The sequence below is a fragment of the Pogona vitticeps genome, chromosome 3, assembly GCF_051106095.1.
Source record: "Pogona vitticeps strain Pit_001003342236 chromosome 3, PviZW2.1, whole genome shotgun sequence".
NCBI classification, from domain to species: Eukaryota; Metazoa; Chordata; class Lepidosauria; order Squamata; family Agamidae; genus Pogona; species Pogona vitticeps.
The window spans coordinates 71,439,524-71,460,535 of NC_135785.1; the positions used below are offsets into that span (position 1 = coordinate 71,439,524).

General features: G+C 40.9%; 1 protein-coding gene and 1 pseudogene across 1 annotated transcript in view; one reads left to right on the forward strand and one right to left on the reverse strand.

Moving 5' to 3' along the window:
* The window catches only part of CHST15 (carbohydrate sulfotransferase 15), a 34,202-nt gene extending 15,570 nt beyond the window's left edge, over positions 1 to 18,632 (reverse strand). Inside the window, 4 exon segments of the mRNA XM_078391194.1 lie at positions 6,019 to 6,165; positions 16,153 to 16,492; positions 17,951 to 18,378; positions 18,381 to 18,632. Of these exon segments, the coding sequence (XP_078247320.1) occupies positions 6,019 to 6,165; positions 16,153 to 16,492; positions 17,951 to 18,378; positions 18,381 to 18,492 (1,027 nt within the window). The 5' untranslated portion in view covers positions 18,493 to 18,632.
* LOC140706173 (U1 spliceosomal RNA) lies at positions 3,472 to 3,624 on the forward strand (annotated as a pseudogene).
* Positions 18,633 to 21,012: the final 2,380 nt, after the last annotated feature.

Sequence of the window (21,012 nt, forward strand, 5' to 3'; positions counted from 1 at the left end):
GGGGCGGACAAGTCCAACCCCCTGAAGCCAACATGTGAAGTGTTAAAGAATGACCTGTGCCCCAAAACAAAACAAAAAAGTCACATCCTTTTTGGGTCTGCTGGATACGATTGGAAGCTTCTTCTACATTTCCATCCATTGAAAGACATCTAACATATTTGTGCAAAAAGCATATGCCAGTGAAGGTTCAATGGACAAAGACTTGCCAACAGGCCTTTGAGACCTTAAAGGCTAAGTTGGTGGAAGCACTTATTTTGATGGCTTCAGATTTTGATTTTGTTTTGCAGAAAAATGCTAGTGAGTTTGGCCTAGGTGCAGTGTTACCACAGAAAGGGCCAGATAGGAACCTTCACTGTTTCCTTCGTCAGCAGGAATCTCCTGCCAAGAGAGAGAAATTACTCTGTGATTGAAAAGGAGTGTCTAACTGTTATTTGACCTATGGCCAAGTTGTAACCTTACTGCCAACAGACCACACACCTCTGGTTTGGGTCAACTGCATGCACAACCATAATCAATGTTTACTGAGATGCAGTCTCGTCTCCAGGATTTCATCTTTGAGGTCCCGCAAATCAAGAACTGTGAAAATGTGGTGATGGGTGAGTTGTCCAAAATGCATGTTGGAGAAGAATGACCAGTGGGAGATGGGAATGCTGTTGCTGAATTATTAGAAAATGAATATATGGTGTATTTTGTGTACTCTTACCTTTTTTATTTCAGATTCTCTACACCCTTAAATGAATAACACTTTCTAGTATTATCTCCACATGTTATATGCTGATATGTTTTCTTAATCTATCCCAGCTTGCTTAGAGTAGTCAGCTTGCTTGCTTGTTTAACTACAGTAGGAATCTCCATAGGGAATGTTTGTTTGTTGTTTACCAGCCATCTACAGTAGTGGCAAATCATTACTATGGGCGGTTTATAACAATTAATACACCACGCTCACCCACCAAAACCAAAACAAACAAATAATATTCACAGAAGAACCCTCAGATGACAGCTAAATGAAAATAAAATTTAAACGTAATGGGTCAGGAAAACTTCCTATGTTTGTGAGAAGCAAGCCACATCCAATGCATGACAAATTAACTACTGCTGCATTTAAGTATCAAATCTCAACAACACACTTCAAAAATATAGCTTAAAAAAAAGAAACTAAAACAACATGACACATGAATAAACTGCTTACTTTCATTAGAGAGTGGCTGTAGAATGTCCTTATCCAGAGATTATAGGAATAAAGTTGTTTTGTGATTTCATAAAACATTCTGGCAAATTCACCATAATAATGCTCATAAATAAATACCGTATTTTTCGCTCCATAAGACGCACCTCTCCGTAAGACGCACCTCATTTTTAGGAGAGGAAAACAGGAAAAAAATATTCTGGCAAATTCATAAGGCAGTAGCAATAGATAGATGTTGTCACATCAATTACCTCAAACTTCTTGCAGTGTACAACACAGTGAGAGCTTTTGAACAATTTGTAGTTGGCAAAGTTATTCCAATAGCCACAGACAACAACACTACAATGCTTTATATCAACCACCAAGGAGGAACAAAATCCATGTCTTTCTTGCTACTAACAGTACAGTTTTGGGACTGGTGTATTCTCAAGCATGTCATTTCACAAGTCATACATGTACCAGAAGTGGAGAATCATGAAGCAGACTTCTACACCAAGATGACACACAATGAGTGGGAATTACAGTACCATCTCAAGTTTTAACACTTATAATGAATTGTTATTGCACTGAAAGAGATGAATAAACAGATTGTTGCTAGGTAGTCAATAAGAGCTATGATGAAGAAATCACCACCAGCACAGGTGTAAGCAAACAGCAAAACATGCCTCACTTCCACTCCCTCCCTTCCTCCCTTCCTTCTTTACAGCAATAAAGTTTTCTCTCTCTCCATCATTCAGTTCTTTACTTTGCAGCATGTCCACAGAAAGTGTGCTTACTTTTATCAGCTTTTTGTAGCTGATCCTCCTGTTTCCTCCACTCTCTAATCATTTTTTCAGATGAAGAGGCCCAAAATGTCTCTGCACTGTTCACTGTTTCCATACTCCTTAGCATATTTTACTACCTCTAGTTTAAAAGGAATGTTATATGCTAGCCTTTTCTGCTTTATCATCCCTGCACTGGTAGAATGAGTTCCCATACTCTGCAAGAAAAATGTGCCCCTTATACATCACGACATCTACTGCCTGCTTGCTTTTACAAATATAATCTCAAAGCAGCACAGAATCATAGAATAATGGAGTTGGAAGAGGCCTATAAGGCCATCAATTCCAACCCCTGGTTCAATGCAGGAATCTAAATCAGAGCAGATCTGACAGATGGTTGTCCAATTTTAGAGACTACAATAGGATAAAATACAGTAGCTGGGAATCACATTGAAAAGATAAAATCTACCAGCAATATTGTAGAACAACAATGATTAAGAAAAACCAATAAAAACAGGGGGAGCGACACCATGCAGCTTTTGTTAACACAAAAATACTACTAAAATTTCTGTTTCCAGTTGTGTGTGTGTACGTGTGAAATGCTATTTATGAAATGTTGGGTTCTTAAACCAATTTTCAAGATTTCAAAGCTTTACTTGGACATATTCAGATCTGTGATTCAGATCTGCCCTCTGCAATTCAAATTGCCTTACTCCTGATGAGTCCATAAAAACTGTGGCAAGCTAATACACCAAATAAAACCTGTAGCCCTAGTGGTAATATATTAAGGAAAGGAGTATTAGGTCCCTTTTAGTTTCCCTTTTGAACTTTATTCTGCATGTGCTCAGTGCCTTTTTAATCATTCTGTGCTTCAGAATGAAATTTGGCTAACAATACACATTAGCCTCCCCCCCAGGTCCCTTAATGTTTTAAATATCTGCAAAATTACTTCTATTTAGGCTTAATTTATGGGGAAGTGATGCAGCTTACTACCAAGCTCTGAACTACAGACAGCTATATCTAGCCACCTTTTCCCCATCCAGCAGGCTCTCAGTAATAATTTTATCTTCCCCTCGCCATTCTCAGGCCTATAAAATAAATAAAATAAATAAAATAAATAAAAAAATATTAAACTTACTGGCAATTTTAGAAGCTTTTGTTTCTGTCCTCTCTCTCTCTCTCTCTCTCTCTGGTTCTCCACATGTCTGGTTGGTCACATGGTCTAACTTCTCTGCAGAAGGTGAAGGGAAAGAGACTCCTCCTTCCTGCTTTGCTTCTCCAATAGCCAATTGGGTGATGCAAGCAGGCAGATATGCTAATATCTGTGCACTGAAGAATTGTGGGAGGAACATCCAGCCCCTGATGGGGGTCCTGCAGGGCACCCCAAAACACTGAAGAGCTCTCCTGGCCTCTTTTGGGATTGGGGCTGTGCAGCCCTGTTCTGATCAGGAGGTGCAGCCAGGGGTCACCATGCCTTTGGAGGGTAGGGCACACAAAGGGCCAGGAGGCTTAGGGGCCATTCAAACTCAGACCTGGCAGGGGAGATACCATTGTTGTAAAAGTGGTTTTCCTAGGGTAAGGCTCATCTATTGCACTTTGGATGAGCTGACCCCTATGATTTCCCTAAACATGGGAAAATCAACTGCCTAAGTGGGAGACTGTGTTTATGGTTTCCCCTGGTGTTTCTAGAACCACCCTTTGGTCCTTGGCTATTTTCACTGTTTGCTGCCATAGGCCTTGCTGGTTTTCCAGGTGGGCTGCAGGAAGCAGGTCCTGGAAAGCTAGCAGTGCAGAATGGTGAGGTCTAAACAGCAAGCAGTCTCTGCTGCCAGTTCAGAGGCCTCCCAGCATGGCAGTGGGAGGCTTTTTGGTGGTGGTGGCTGAACCCTGGGTTACTGCATTCACTCCATAAGACGCATGTACTTTCCCTCCCACCTTTTTGGAGAGAAAAAGTGCGTCTTATGGAGCGAAAAATACGGTAAATCCTGCCTAGCATGCCTGGAGCTATAAGTGCAGAGTCTTGGGGTAGCAATTCCAAAACATCCATGGTTTCATCTAGCAATATAATTATAAACCAGAAATAATGTGATTCAGAGATGTTATTGACTGTAAAGCTACACTGCCTGATAAAGTTAGAGGGATGTTTATAGTTTTAATTATATATTTCTTTTTTAATCATCTGAAGTTTAATAAAAAAACTTTCCACTAAGTGAATCTCTGATTTTCTTGTATCCTACACTAAATTACATTTTTAACAATGTAATAAAAAGTTTAATATAATGAGCATATTAATTCCCTGGAAACTTGATAAAGAAGAGCCAGTGTAAACATTTCCCTTAACAGAAATTCATCTCCCCGCAAAGTTACTACACAAGTGAACAGCTCCCTCTAAAATGTACACTGGCAATCTCTGGAATACATTTCTGAATGTAACATATATGTATCTACACAAAATACCTAGTTTGCAATTATCTGTACATGCAAAAAGCAATTAGCTAGCTAAATCAAAACTATTCACTTGGTTGCTTCTGGATTTAAAAAGTCAGATAGTATCAGATGCAACCTGTTGGGCTATGAAAAGTATTTCATTTTTTAAAATTTCTTTATTACATTTATAAATTGCCTTTCCTCCAATAAACCCAAGGCAGCATAACTGTCTCTTGCACATACCATCCCTACTTATCCCCACTGTGATGTAAGTAACTGAGAATAAAACAGTTTTCCATCAAAAATTTTAACACCATCCTAGGCAAACAAAAAGATAGCCATGCCTACAATTGTGGCATTTCAGGGTTCCCTGTATTCACACGGCAGTAAGACATTAAACTGAGGACAATATCCCTGTTGCTGCGTTTCTGTGCCAAAGAAAGTTCTAAAGTGTCCAAGGGCATGTGGAGACACTGAGTGAACCTAGTTTCTGGTCTGTTGACCCAACATCTGCAACAAGCAAAGGCTAACCTCAAAACAAGAAAGAGCTGCTGCTAAATAAGCCCTACGTGTTGCAGCAGAGTAAGTGTTAATCTGTAGTGATGTACAGAAGTGAGACCTGGACCATAAGGAAAGCTGACCGCCGAAGAATTGATGTTTTTGAATTGTGGTGTTGGAGGAGGCTCTTGAGAGTCCCACGGACTGCAAGGAGAACAAACCTATCCATTCTGAAAGAAATCAACCCTGAGTGCTCACTGGAAGGACAGATCCTGAAGTTGAGGCTCCAATACTTTGGCCATCTCATGAGAAAAGAAGACTCCCTGGAAAAGACCCTGATGTTAGGAAAGTGTGAAGGCAAGAGGAGAAGGGGACGACAGAGGATGAGATGGTTGGACAGTGTCTGCGAAGCAACCAACATGAATTTGACACAACTCCAGGAGGCAGTGGAAGACAGGAGGGTCTGGCGTACTGTGGTCCATGGGGTCACGAAGAGTCAGACATGACTAAACAACAACAACAGATGTTAAGGGAACCACTGTGTCCCATTTGTGCTTCCACATATCTTGGGGAAGGGGGAATTGCTTGGCAATCTGTCATTCACTCAGGATGTATCACTGATTTTTTTTCCCAATAAGTTGAGAGATTTTTATTTCCCAAGTCTTTTCACAGATTGTATGATCAAGAGAAGCGGCTAATATACTGTATAAATCAGGTGAATCTCTGTAATGTATCTAGGTTCCCTAAAATAACATAGCATATAGTACAACATTTGAAAATTTGCAATGCTCTTCTTTTCAAATGAAATAAAAACACCCTATTAGCACAGTGGTAGGATGATGTTCTGGCAGCCAGATCACTAACAGGTTCCGTTATGGATTGCTTCAGCAGGTCACTGTGTTCTTTTTTCTTAAAACGGACTTTCCCAAGTTCTGCTTTATGAAGCTGAGAAACTTGGCCTCTATTTTACCAACAGAAATTGTTCCAAATTTCCCTATCACACCTATATTTCTGTTATTTTGTGTTTATCTTACATTGCTCAGGAGACATGAATGAATTGTTATCTTGACATAGGTAACTAGACATATTGTTACAGCAAGACTAATGCTATTGGTGTATTTATCTCATAATCAGCAATTTCTTTACCAATGATGATGTTGTTCAATTTGTTAAAGCCTTTTTCAGTGTCTTCTTGCAGCACATTCTGAATCTGATGGGCAGCCAAGTCAAACAAATCCAGGTAATCTTCCACTGGGTAGCGGTCATGAAATCCATCTCTCAGACGAATTATTCCTGAAAACAGCAATGAAAAAGAAAAGCCTGTCTCTTTAAAAACTCAACAGCTATGCTGAAATAGGTTTAACAGTAGGACACCAGAAGACCTTGTTCAAATAATACAGTAATAATGACCGCAGTATGTTGATTAAGAACATAAATGAAAGGCCCCAGGGAAATTCATCAAGGGAAAATCAGTTTAATTGACAAGGCTATCATCATGTGTTACCATGTACATGTCTGTATGAATGGTGATGTAAATAACTATTTGTTTCACATGAAAATATAAACTTTTTTTGGCATTGGCATACACTGGACCACGTAGCATACAGCACACAGCATGACCTGTGCCCTAACTGTGACAGTAGCCCAACTGCTGCAGCCCCGCCTTCCTGCTCACCCAGCCTCTCTGGCAAGGGGATGTGAGGATGAATGTGGCCGGGCGAGCAGGAGATGGGAATGTGGCATCTGGGCTACAAGTAGTCCAGTGGGTTCTGGGGGTGGGTGGGTAGTAATTGGGCCAGCCACCTATGCCAGCAGGCCATGTTTCAGATTGGATACTGTAAAAGCTACTATTAGGCCCATAGCTCTGGGATCCTTCAAGTAGCATGGCAACTCTCCATGCTCACTGGAAATTCTTGGATTTGTAGTCTCTCACCAATTTTTTTTTCCAAGTTATGCTTTGGATTGATTTGTCTCCACTCCCTTCTTTTTACAAGACAGTGCAAGGATGAGCCTGAGGAACTGATTTATGCTGAAAATGCTGAGGAACATGGTGGTGCTTGAAGTATGGCAATGATGTCATCAATAGGGCACAAAGTGGTTTAGAGGCCCCTAGATACACAGGGTGAGGCATAGCCATCTCAAGCTGAATCAAGACAGAGCATGACTTGGACTGTAATTCCCAGTCTCAGAGCATGCCTTGTCACATCAGAACGACAATTCAATAGCTACTTTGCAGATAAATGCAAACTTTCAAGATAAGGCCATGAAGGGCTGGCAGACATTTGGCACTCCAGATGTTTTGGGCTACAGCTTCCAGAATCTCTAGCCTCTACTGCCAATTGTGGGGATTGTGCTCCAAAACATCTGGAATGCCAAAGGTTTACCGGCCCTAGTTGTATGATCGCTTCCTACTACAAAAGAAATAAAATTCTCAAAAAAGTAGGAGTTAACATGATAACATAAGAGCAACTGAATATAAACATACAGAGGTGCAGATGCAAGATTTATGTTTTACACCAGGTATCTCAATGCATCTATAACTAAGTATAAATACTGCAGTAAGTGAGCTGTACTTTGATATTAATCTGTGTTCCATTTAAAGCACACAATTCTGTATTATACAACCATTTTGCAACTTCTCGGCAGCCTCCCCATCTCTTCCATCACTATCAGTTTGGACACAAACTGATCCCTCCAGTAGCTTTCAGTGGAGCATAGATTTCTTCTAACGCAAGGCAGAAGAGAATATCAACTCAGTTTTTTCTGGAAGCAGATGGTGCTGTCTGTTGTGAGCCCAAAAGAGAGTGCACATGGTCTTCAGACCTCTATGCCATTCTATAGGAAGCTGTTGCTTGGTTCTATAAAAGGCATACACCTAAAATTGCACAAACTGAAGTATTTTAAATATGCTGCGCTGGTATAAATATCCTACTGTCTGTGAACAGAAAATGAGGGCTACCATCTATATCACAGATCTTTGTTTAAGTATGTCTTATTATCCTCCAGGATAAAACATGGATAAAACTGGTTTGTGTAGATCCTTACATATTGATACTAATGAGTGGCCATGCCCATATTCCAGGCCATAGCATATAGCATGTTCCCATGCAACTTCTCAGCAAGTTACTGGTCAAGCTTAGACTTCCTCAATCTCACATATGCATCTATAAGGCATCAATTCTTTGGATCTGAATCAAGCCAGGGTAATGTATACCACCGAAAATTTGTACTGTATTCACATGAATTCAGAATTTCATATTTGTGGAGCAAAGCTCAGAACTCCAGCACATACAAGAAACACATAATGTACTTAACGTACAAATACATAAAGAAATAACACATCTAACTCAAATCCTAATGAAGTTAGTTCAGCTAAGTCTTCTGAGTGTTGCTCCTCAGAAAAAGAAGCCAGCTGCACTGAATTAGAGCAGATCAGTCTCCTTTAGTTGACTCACGATTAGACAGCAGTACTACAAATGAAATGAGTCAGAAAACTTGGGCTTTCTATTTAGACCTAATAGCCAAAACATTAAAGCCAGAGGGACTCAGCTATCTCTCTGCCTCTATCAGCATACTGAGTAGAAACAGACAGAGATACCAGCACATTAGGAAGGAAGATAAGCAAGTTCACTGCTATAAAATATCTACTAATTAAACTGTATTTGCAACTACTACAAAATTTCAAGACTTTAAGGCCTGTCCATACTGAAAGGAAATAATAAGAACTTCTTTCCTAGTCTCCAAATATTCTATGGAATATCATCTGTAGAAAGATAGCCAGGACAGTGTCAACGCCTGGAATCCTTAGGCAGCTGAGTCAGACTGCCAGGTGCTGACACTGGACCTAGTTTTAGACAACTATTGTAATTGCTTCCAACGCTTGTTCCTGCCAAACTGGCACTCAGGCAAGACAGAAATAAGATACTGTTGTGGTCATGTCCTTGAATGAGATCACTAGCAGATGAAAACTAGCACAAACTCTGCAGGTCTTTCAAACTGGCCCAAAACAGACTGTGGAGCCAAGCTCCATGAGTTAGAGCTATCTGGCCAGACTAATCGAGTATCTCTGTCATATCAGTTATGGATACAGGCCCAGACACTATAAGTGTATATGAGAAATTAGTTGGTTTCTGTTTGTTTGCTAATTTATTTTTTTAAATCAGCCACCAATGTATAAGACAACCTATTATCACATTCCAGGAGTGCTGTTTTCTCAGGTTTTTCTCAGAAACTTTGTCGAAGCCTTTTGAAAGTCCATGTCCAAATGCACAACATCTACTGGATCAACTGTATCCATATATTTTTTGGCACAGTGAGGGATATAAACAGAAGGAGCCTAAATATCCATTAGTGGTTTCTCTGCTGGGGCTGTTCCCACCACTACCAAAGATAACCAATAGAGGGATATTCACTGGTAGAGGCATATCAAGAATCCTATCAAGTCTGGCTATGATCTTGGGCACTCAAATGGAACTGTGTCAGATAAAAATATGTAAAGTATGTAATTATTTACAGACAGTTTCAATATAATCACATTCCAATTATTATTTTGAACATGTTTATAAGTAATGCAAACGTGCTGGGCAATTTTGGGCAAGCCATTATTTTTCAGCTTAGCCTATGTTGCAGCCTTGCTTTACATAATCAGAAGAACGTACACCACTTTGAACTTCTTGGAGAAATAGTAGGCAGTAAACGTAACTTTAAAATTGGGGCAAAGCACCTGTTGTCCACGAGGTACTAGTCTGTTATGAGGTGCTGTACGAAAATTTGTCACAGTGTTTGAACAGACACTTCTTCCTAAGTTAAAGTAGTATAATGAAAGAGTTATATAAAAAGCTCCTTTGTATGGATAACCTTCTCTATTCAAAGCAATAAATAAACAACACTAATCATTTTAGAGCCTGCTAGGCAGTTTCCTGACTGGCTAGATAGCTCAGTGATTTGGTTACCTAGCTGTGGAATCAGGGGTCTGATTCCTCACTGTGTCTTCTAGAAGAGTCAGCTTATATAGTGTTGGTCAGCTGCAGAATCCCACAGCCCTGCAGAAGAAGCAAATGGTAAACCATTTCTGAGTATTCTCTACCTAGAAAACCCAGGAAAGGACTGCCATTAGTTGTAATTGACTTGATATGATGTAATTACTAATTAGGATTGTTACATACAGCACTGATGTTACCTGTCTGTCATGGGTTTGGAGGGAAAGTTCCATCCTATGGGGAGTGGAAGGCGGGACATCAGGAGGAGGGGCTGTACTGTATAAATATGTGAAGCGTGTGTGGAGAGTTTATGAGACACTGGGAGACACTGGGATGTGACGAAGCAGCAGCTGGGAAGAAGAAGCTGTTGTGGGAGTCTGTGTGTCAGACAGGGTACTTCTGTGTGTCAGAGTACCAACCTGATAGGTTCAGGTGTCTGTTGGTTAGCCAGAACTGATAGGTTCAGGGTCTGTGCTTCAAGTTAAGGGTTCTGGGTGAACCAAACTGTATGCTTGTATGAGTGAGAAGAAGCCACGTTACTTTATCCTATTCACCTGATTGTTTATTTTTCCCTGTGTGTATTTAAAATAAACCTTATTCTTTTTATTGTTTAAAAATCCATCCCTGGTCTGTGTGACTTCTTATAGGGAATGGTTGGTGGCAGCTTAGTGTAACTGTGTGACATATCCCAGTAGGTCTGGGTTTGCCACATTGATTGGTGTCCAGCGTGTGGGATACGACTGGTCCAGTTGTCCAGTGGTCCAGCAAAGCCTTGGCAAGTGTGCCCAGAGCAAGGGGGGTCTAGTCAGGGACAGTCTGAGGCGCGTAGGTAATCTTCTAGGTGTACCTCACGGGGAGGTGCGCTAGTAGAAGAACGTGCCAACTGGGGAGACTTAGATTAAGGTGCTCTGAGGCAGCCTAGTTTTGGCGGGAAAAAGCTGAGGCAAAACTGCGTAGTAACAGTGATCTAGCTTGCCAGCTGAGAGGCCCAGCAGAGGGGGGTAGGCTCTGACTCGATACTGTTGCAAGTTTAGTGCTGAAGAACAGCAGCAATCTCTAGGGAGAGCTGGTTCTGAGGCAAGAAGGAGGGAAAAAAGTGGTCGTTTTATTTTGAGGCTTGACTTTTAAAGCAGCCTGTGCTGAGGGGGGATTATGCCCTTGACTCGAAGCCAAGTAGCAGACATGAGTGAAGTGAAAGACCCCCAGATTGACCAAGGTTCTGAGGATGAATTTGGCTCAGTGCAGGGTGACAGCACAGGAGAGCAGAACCCAGAACTCAGAAAATTGCTCATAGCCCAACAGCATGAACTGAGGATGAGGCAATTTGAAATGGAGGAAAGGGAAAGAGAAGAAAGGGAAAGGGAGAAACAAAGGCAATTTGAATTGACATTGGAGAGAGAGAAAATGGCGTTTGAATTAAGAAAACTGGAACTGATGAACCAGAACAATAATAACAATAGGGATTCTGAGGGAGGCCAATTGTCTAAGGCTGACCTGAAGAAATTCCCTGTGTACCACAAGGGAGATTGTCCCGAGGTGTTCTTTTCCTTAGTGGAAAGAGCGTTTGTGGACTTCTCAGTGAGAGAAACTGAGAAGATGACCATTATGCGATCTTTAATCAGTGGTAGCCTGGCTGAGGTCTATGCCGAGATGCCTGAGGAACTGATGAAAGATTTTGCAGAGTTTAAAAAACTGGTGTTTGCCAGACATGGGATAAATGCGGAGCAGCTGAGACAAAGATTCAGGTCCCTAACCAAGAAACCAGAACAGACTTTTACCCAAGTGGGGGCCCAATTGGTGAGGCTGCTTGAGAAATGGCTATCGCAGGAGGGAACAGAGACCTATGAGCAGCTTAAAGACTTGATAGCACTGGAACAGTTCTATTCAGTCCTGCATGGGGAATTGAAATTCCAGGTGAGGGAAAGGAAACCGAAATCTGTGGCAGCAGCCGCAGAGATCGCAGATTTTATTTCCCAAATAAGAAAGCCCTTGGGTGAGGGGAAATCTGTAGGTAAACCCAAAGAAACCTACAGCAAGTACTCTCAGGGACCAGGGAAAAGCCAGCAAGGGGGAGGGGCCCATGGTGAAGGGAAGCCCTCAGACATGAAACTAAGACCTCAGATTTTGGAGGGAAAACCAAAACAAGATGAGAGAGAATCAAAATACACCAGAAAATGTTATTTCTGTCAGGGAAAGGGTCATCTAATCTCAGAGTGTGAGAAATTAAAGCAGCTAAAAGGAATGGTGCCTCAGAATTCTAGTGGGACCAAGCCAAAAGCTGTGTTCTGTGTCCAGAAGGAGCAAAGCTCAGTGTCACTGAGGGAGCCGGTTGCCATGGCTACTCAGTCTGGAACAGCTACCTCTGCTGATCAGGCTGAGGAAAATGGTCCTCTTATAGAGGTAAAGCGCTGCTTGCTGATAAAAACAGATTCTCAGTTGTTTGAGACAGCAGGGGTGGACGTAGGAATACTTGACCGTCAGTATAGGGGGCTGCGGGACACTTGCTCCCAGGTAACCCTGTGCCATCCAGATATTATTCCTAGGGAGTTTATAATCCCAAATGAGAGCATGAAGGTAGCAGGGATTGAGGGGCAGGTAATCTCTCTGCCAGTAGCAGAGGTACCTGTCAACTTTCAAGGCTGGAGGGGAGATTGGCGGCTAGCGATTTCATCGACTCTGCCAGCAGCCGTGCTCGTGGGAAATGACCTGGCTGAACATGTGAAACGGGTGCTAGTGATTACACGCTCACAAGCCACCACAGGGACAGTTCAGGGGGGTAATGATGAGCCAGAGACGGAAGCAGAGGGGAGTTCAGAAGCTGTGGTGGAAACCTTAACCACAGACAGCAGATTTGGACAGGAGCAAAAGGCAGACGCCACTCTCCAAAAGTGTTTTGAACAGGTGACTGACGCCCAGCTAACACCTGAAACCCCAGTGAGATTTCTGGAGAAAAAGGGGATTTTATATAGAGAAACCCTGAGGAATATCTCAAAAGGGGGAGATGGGATCAGAAGTCAGCTGGTGGTACCTGAAAAGTATCGCCCCATGATCTTACAAAAGGGGCACTCTGACATGTTTGCTGCACACTTAGGGGTGAAAGGGCCCCTTGATTTGATCAAACAAAATTGGGAGCAGATCACCCAGGATGACCCACAAGACGTTGTGACTTACATAGACACCCTGATGAATGACCTAAAGAGAAATCTAGAGCTGGCAGCAGAAAACCTGCAAGCTCAGAAGGTCAGACAGAAAACATGGTATGACCACAAAGCTAGAGAGAGGCACTTTGACCCAGGGGAGGAAGTGCTTTGGCTTAGGCCCTGCAGAGAGAATAAACTGCAGCTCAAATGGGCAGGACCATATAGGGTCATTTCCAAGATGTCAGACCTGAACTACCTAATAGAGCAGGAGGAGAACCAAGCAAGGAGGGTGGTTCATGTGAATGCCCTAAAACCCTACTACAGAGGGGAACAGAGGGTTTTATTCGCGATAAAAGCAGCTGAGAGTGAGGAAGCTGAATTACCCTTCTGGGAGGGTAGAGGGGAAGTAAAATACAACCCAGAGGAGGTAAAGATCAGTCCTGCACTCACCCAAGACCAGCAGCAAGAACTAAAAATGCTGCTTAGTAAATATCAACAGGTGTTTTCCAACAAGCCGGGGATAGTGAAGGGAGTGATGCATCGGATCCACACAGGGGATGCACCCCCGCAGGCAGTATCCCCATACCGAGTAACGGGACCCTATAGGGACAAGGTGCGGAAGGAGCTGGACGAGATGCTGAGGGAGAACATAATCGTCCCCTCTTCTAGTCCTTGGTCCTCTCCGATAGTCCTTGTGGACAAGCCTGATGGGAGCATTAGGTTTTGTGTCGATTACAGGAAATTAAACCGTGTAACCACTCCTGATGCCTACCCAATGCCCAGGCTAGACAACCTGATTGAAACCATAGGGGGTTGTCGGTTCATCTCATCATTGGACCTGGTAAAGGGATATTGGCAATTAAGAATTGATCCCAGGGATCAAGAAAAGACTGCCTTTTGCAGCCCTTTTGGTCTCTATGAGTTTCGAGTCCTGAGCTTTGGTCTCAGAAATGCACCAGCCACATTCCAAAGGCTGATGGACCAGACCTTGGCAGGGCTCAGTGACTTTACAGTGGCCTACATTGACGACATAGGGATCTTCAGTAATACCTGGGAAGATCACCTGATACACCTGGAGTTAGTGCTGCAGAGGTTAAGTGCAGCAGGGCTAACAGTAAAGGCCAGCAAGTGTCAGCTGGGTAGCCCAGAAATAAAATACTTGGGTCACATGGTAGGGGGAGGAATGATAAAACCCCTGGAGGCCAAAATAGAAGCTGTTCGTGATTGGCCTAGACCCAACACCAAGAAAAAAGTCAAATCATTTCTTGGGTTGGTGGGCTACTACAGAAAGTTCATCCCGAGGTTTAGCGAGATTGCGGCTCCGCTGACCGATCTGACGAGGAAGAAGACTGATGACCGCATCCCGTGGACCAGCGACTGTGAGGCGGCGTTCCAGAGGTTGAAGGAGGCGTTAATCAACTATCCAGTCCTGCGGGCTCCAGACTTCGACCGGGAGTTCATCATCTACACCGATGCGTCTAACAGCGGGGTAGGAGCAGTTCTGTGCCAGGAGGATGAGAATGGTGACCAACATCCAGTGTCCTACCTGAGTAGGAAGCTTCAAAAAGGTGAGAGACATTTGGCAACCGTGGAGAAGGAGTGTTTGGCCATAGTCTACGCGATCCAGAAGGCCAAGCCTTACATCTGGGGAAGACATTTTATTCTGTGTACTGACCATTCACCATTGCAATGGTTAAAGACAATGAAAACCCACAATAGCAAACTTATGAGGTGGGCTTTAAACCTACAGGACTATGACTTTGAAGTGAAGGTGGTCAGAGGGTCAGTGAACTGTGTTGCTGACGCCTTATCAAGAAGACCTGAAGAATGAAGACGGCGAAAGAACATGGACTATGTGTATATATTGTGAACAAAAAGTAAAATGTACCTGGTTTTTTGAATTTGGTTTGTATGAATAAAGGTAAATTGATGTAATGTATATGGTAAATGTTTAAATGCCTAATTGCTATGGTTAACTTAGAGTGTAAGTATAAGTAAGTATAATATGGTATGTATAACTGTTGTTGTGTATTTTATACAGGTTGTTTTTTGGTGAAAAGCACCTTAGCTTTCCCCCTACAAAACAACTTATAAAGAGGGGAGGTGTTACATACAGCACTGATGTTACCTGTCTGTCATGGGTTTGGAGGGAAAGTTCCATCCTATGGGGAGTGGAAGGCGGGACATCAGGAGGAGGGGCTGTACTGTATAAATATGTGAAGCGTGTGTGGAGAGTTTATGAGACACTGGGAGACACTGGGATGTGACGAAGCAGCAGCTGGGAAGAAGAAGCTGTTGTGGGAGTCTGTGTGTCAGACAGGGTACTTCTGTGTGTCAGAGTACCAACCTGATAGGTTCAGGTGTCTGTTGGTTAGCCAGAACTGATAGGTTCAGGGTCTGTGCTTCAAGTTAAGGGTTCTGGGTGAACCAAACTGTATGCTTGTATGAGTGAGAAGAAGCCACGTTACTTTATCCTATTCACCTGATTGTTTATTTTTCCCTGTGTGTATTTAAAATAAACCTTATTCTTTTTATTGTTTAAAAATCCATCCCTGGTCTGTGTGACTTCTTATAGGGAATGGTTGGTGGCAGCTTAGTGTAACTGTGTGACATATCCCAGTAGGTCTGGGTTTGCCACAAGGATGTTTTCTGCAAGTCTAGTTGATGGTTGCACCGGCTTTATTAGTATTACTATACATTTTAACATACAGTACAGTTTTAAGAGGTTTAATGGCATTGTTCTCCACACAGCTTTGAAAGCCTTAGCTGAAAGACAGTGCATTTTCATAAATAAACCAATTCTAAGGCTTTTTATTACCAGCTTTTTTTGCAGTGAACCAAAAAAACCTTCATAGCAATGAACTTGGCAGGAAAGTCTTGGAAGGTTATGAATCAACATGCACACATTTTCCCAGATAATGACCAGCTGGTGATCTTCTCCAATTAAGACTGTTAATTTAGAGGATGTTGTAGAATGTAAAAATTCAGCCCTGTGTACATCCCAGAAAATGTCCAACAGATCAAGAAAATAGATATCTTGATTTCCTCATTTTCTGAGGACTTGGAGACTTCATATCCAAAGATATACAGCCTCCTAAGGAAGGCTAAACATTCATTTCATCAAATACAAATCTGAAATGTCAAGCAGACATTTTACTCACCAAACCGTTTCCTTGTCCACCAATGAGGCTCTTTAATTGCTGAGAATCTCACATCAGGATGTAACCTGAGTCTGTCATAAAGGTCTGTTGTTCCACACTTTGGCTGTCCTATGATGTAAAAATGTGGAAGACAGCGCAGTCGATAGTGCTTGTCTTTGTAATGATACAAATGATTCCAGAATACCTTTCGGAGGTAATCAAATATTGTTCGAAAACGTTTGGAATACAACGCATAAGAATTTGTAGCGTAAGGATTTCTGGTAGTGTTTCCTTTGTATTCTTCATACCAACAAGGATTCTTGCTGTTTGGAAGAAACTTGTTAGGAATTACTGAGAACATCTGTTAACACAAAAAAATAAAACCTCTAATTAAACCAGTAAGTCAACACTACAATTGCATTTCCAGTAATAATTCTAATGTATTTTCACATTTCAATAATTTTGATGCTTAGCTGGTGCAGAGATACAGGACCAGGAAAATACGCAGACAATGAAGAGGGACATATTAGTTCAGCTTTTAAACCCAAATATAATTATCTAACAGGAATCCTACAATTACACAATGTTTCAGGAAAGAACTATATTTTCATATATTCTTAAAGTAAATGTACTTTTTAAAAAATCTATACAATCATGCACAGCTCTGTAAACTCTTCTGCATGGGAATTACTCTACAAAGAGGTTATAATATTTACAGCCATGGCTAGCTTCCCACACAGTCATGAGCATCCATTCATTCTCTACAATAGATACCACCACCTCTCCTGACAGCTTACTCGATAATAAGAGTAGACTATGTCTAGATGGGCGGCATATAAATGCAATAAATAAATAAATAAATAAATAAATAAAATAATAATCCCTTTGCCTCAAAGAGGAATCTTTGTGTGCTCAAATATCACAACTGCAGCAACAATCTCTCTGTCTTGTATACCTACTAAGTTACAAGAAAATATAGACTGATCAACCAGTTTCAATTCATACTTCCATTTTTATTACTCTTTATGTACACGATCAACAGAGCTCAAAAGCTACTTTTTCTCAGAGCCAAATCTGACTAATAATGGTGTACATTATCACATGTGTCTTATAAAATTCAAGAATGTGGAAGATCACCTGATGTTAATTCTTGTGTACTCTAGCCAGTACACTTAATGGTTACGCAACGTGTTCTCTGCTCATTCTATTTCCCCCCCCCCATCAAACAGTCAGATTGAATAGCAATTTCCTCATATACTAGGGCAATCCAGTGCACTGATATCATTAAGGATCCATCAATGGAACATACAGTAGATCCATGGAATTTAGTGTAACTGTTAACAAGACTGATTCAATTCAGTCAGCCTCTGCTGCTGAGACTAGCAATCAGATTAAGCTCATACGTCATTGCTCTAAGATACCTTAGATCCCCATGTCCAGATATTTTAAGAGAGCCAGTAGGCATCAAAAGGGTATTGCACAGACTACAATACATCTGCTTAAGCTGACATATTGGTAGAAAGAGCAAAAGGGCATTGAAGGAACTTCCAAAATTACTACTGCTCTTACTAACAGTATTTACTGAACAATACCTGGAATCAGCATAAAGAAAAAAGGCAACAAAACAACTTATTGCCAAAAAGGTAATGATCAATTGTTAAATGGCAATGTTCAACTAAAATAAGATATATCTCCATTGGGTCTAGTCACTAACTATCAGTATTCTGACTTAAGATGTAGTCATTGGAAAGAAATAAAACAAAAAAGTGAAGGCCACTGTTTCCTAACAAGCAAATATGTCTTTATCTTTTCTACTCACATGCATTTCTTGTTTCTTCAGCTCTTCTATATCTGGAAGATGTCTGGTTACAAACTCTATGTTTTCAGTAATGGTGTCAATAACTGCTTTAATGCTTGGATAATCCTTTGCATATGAAATATTCATTTTAGATGTTTGGTAATGGTCGTTCATGTCACAGATGCTCTCATTGTCCATTACGTTTGAATTGCTGGTAAAAGTACCATAATGGAGTGCTGGCTGCATCAGCAGGAGGCCATGTTTAGCTCCAGTCAGTACATATGATGCCATCACAAGCATCATTATCAATAACCCAAACATTAAGCTGCATAACTTCCCTTTCTTCAGACAAAACAGTCCAGTCCAGCTTTCATTGTGATCAGTCCTTACTTCCAAAACTGCAAGCAAGTTCATCTGTTTGCTATCCACGTGCAACAGTACTTTACTCTTCCTCGGCATAGAGGATATTTTTGGCTACTGTGACTTGGACTCCAACACCTGAAACATTGTTTGTGCAAGTCATTTGGTAACAATGCTATGCAACAATGAATGCAATGACTCATATTAGTACAATTAAAATATTGGTTTAAGGAGCCATTTACAGCAGTCAGGTAGAAGGGTTAAATGGATGGAAGTCAATTTTTCCCAGCCATCTAAAATCTTTATGTAATCAGTTGATGATAACAAAATTTTAGAAGAAGAAAAAATCAGACTAACCAAAATAGGGACCTACTGAAACAAATATGGCAATATGTTAGAGGCACATGATACTTACTGAATTTGGATCGCGGTGGGGAGAATTTTAAAAAACCCTAAAGCTCAGGTTTTTCCCATTGAACAAAATGAAGAAAATAGGATTTCACTGTTCTGAGTGAAAAAAAACAAGAAACAAAACGAGTTCATTGTCCTTGAATTTCATCAAAATTCAAACAAATTTAGGCATGTGAGAAAATGGCATTGAGGTTTAACTGTGTTCCTTTAAAATGCAGATTCCAAGATGGACGAATTCTTTGGAAGGCTTCATCTTGATAACATCGCTTTGGAAGATTCTGTTGAATAAACTGAAAGAAAACAGGCAAAGAAGGTAGATTAAGAAATTGATATAGAAGTTATGGATAAATTAAGCAAGAGCCTACCAATTTAATGAAACTTAAACATTTGTTAACCCATCTTTGTTAAGGCAAGGAGGAAAGAAATTGTGAGTTAGAGAAAGAATATAAGAACGCTTTGATAATATGAGCCATCTTGGATGGACTGCTTGAAGGCCTGTACTTGCTCAAATATTGATGTACAGTACTCTTCTGGTAAATGGGTTCACAATTGTCTTTAACTTCTAAGGATAATTTTTTAAAAACAGCTAAATGTATTTGGGGAATCATTTGGTTTGAAATGGGCTCTGATCATAAACTGAAAGGGTTTTAGTATGCTTTTATCTGTTTTATCTTCTGCAAATGACTACCTTATTATCAGATATCTGAGGGACCGCTGTGATTATGGGGTGAGGGGTGGGATATAAATATTTGAAGTTAAGATACATAGAGACAATGAGGGAGAAAAGAAATGGGTGTGGGTCTCCCAACTGGTAAGCTTATGCTAGGGGATTCTTCTAGGACTGTGGTGCAAACTGCAGGAAGTACAACTGAGTAACTATCTGGGCCAAGATTATATAATAGGCCATTTTTTGTGAACTGCTAAGTCTATAGGACAAGAAAGTAGCTTTCTTGGAACATAAAAGCATAAGTGGTCTATGTGAAGATTATACAAACAAATTCACAGTGAAAACAAAGTAGTACCATAGCGGGAGTGTTTAAGCAAAACCCAACAAATGTGTGTGTCCAGAAGTAAAAGCAGTTAAGGATTCATGAACTGGCTATTCTTAAAAATATTAAGCTCACAGATATATGGGTATGTGGTAGTTTAAAGTTTATTGTTGGTATAATTAGCTTCTATTTTTATATACAGTACTTGCTTGAGCATACATATCACTGATTTTAACAGCACAGGGGAAATTAGTAGCCATTTTGTAAAATATAAATACCTCAAGGGAAGCATTAACTTAATGTCCACTCTTTTCATGATCAGTAAGACGTATTCATTCTCCCCTTGAAATACATTATATGACTGTAGATAAAACCTAAGAAAGACATAATATTTTTCAAGACGAGATAGGAATAAGGCTTTATCAGAGTACTGAGTAGTACATTATCTTGTCTAATGTGGTATGCCAGAGGAAACATAAGCGCTTTCAGGGATACACAATTACTCCATTTCCTCTCACCTTGCCCTGGCCGCATCCGTTGTGACAAAACCAAGAAATTCTACTGTGTTCATACAGCATAGATTTGGGGTTAGAATTTCAACAAATTATGGCTGCAATCTTAAAGACCAGAAACCTTAACAACAGAACACTCTAACAAAGGAGGTGACAATGTTTCTAAAGTCCCTGCCTAGCTCTTGCAGGGTGGATAGAAGTGCAAAGGAAGCTATTTATCAGATCTCCCTTCCTCCACAGGACTTTTATTTTACTTTGAAACAAAGTCCTATCCCACTGAAAGCCATGGGAGGGCATTTAGCCTTTTGGCTTCCTAATTTAGTCTGTTTCACCCCCGTATTGAGAGTATACAGCGGTTAATTCGAAGGATTTTGCCCCCTCCCTCCATCTACAAAATCTCAATATGCACTCTCCCAAGATCCAAGTTTCATCCTGGAGAAACAATGAATGGAAGGCGTCAGGAGTAAGCATAATCAATTACCTTACAAGGGAGATTCTTCTCTTCCCTGAAATAATAGTTTGATAATCATAGGATTGCAGCCTAGATTATATTAATTGACTATGTTTACAACAAATAGCTTTCAGTGGGACAGGGAAGCCACTGGTTCCATTTTGACATTTGTAAACATTTAACCTAACACCTCAATTTCTCTTTCAATTATGAAAGGATTGCAAAATATCTTCAAAATGTCATTGAAAAATAAACCCCTTTAACCTGTCAGTCACTCATTCACTCTCTCTGATGGGAGAAGGGGAGGTAGGAGAAATGCTAAGGGCCTGTGGAGACAAGCTATTCTTTCCAGCAACAGAA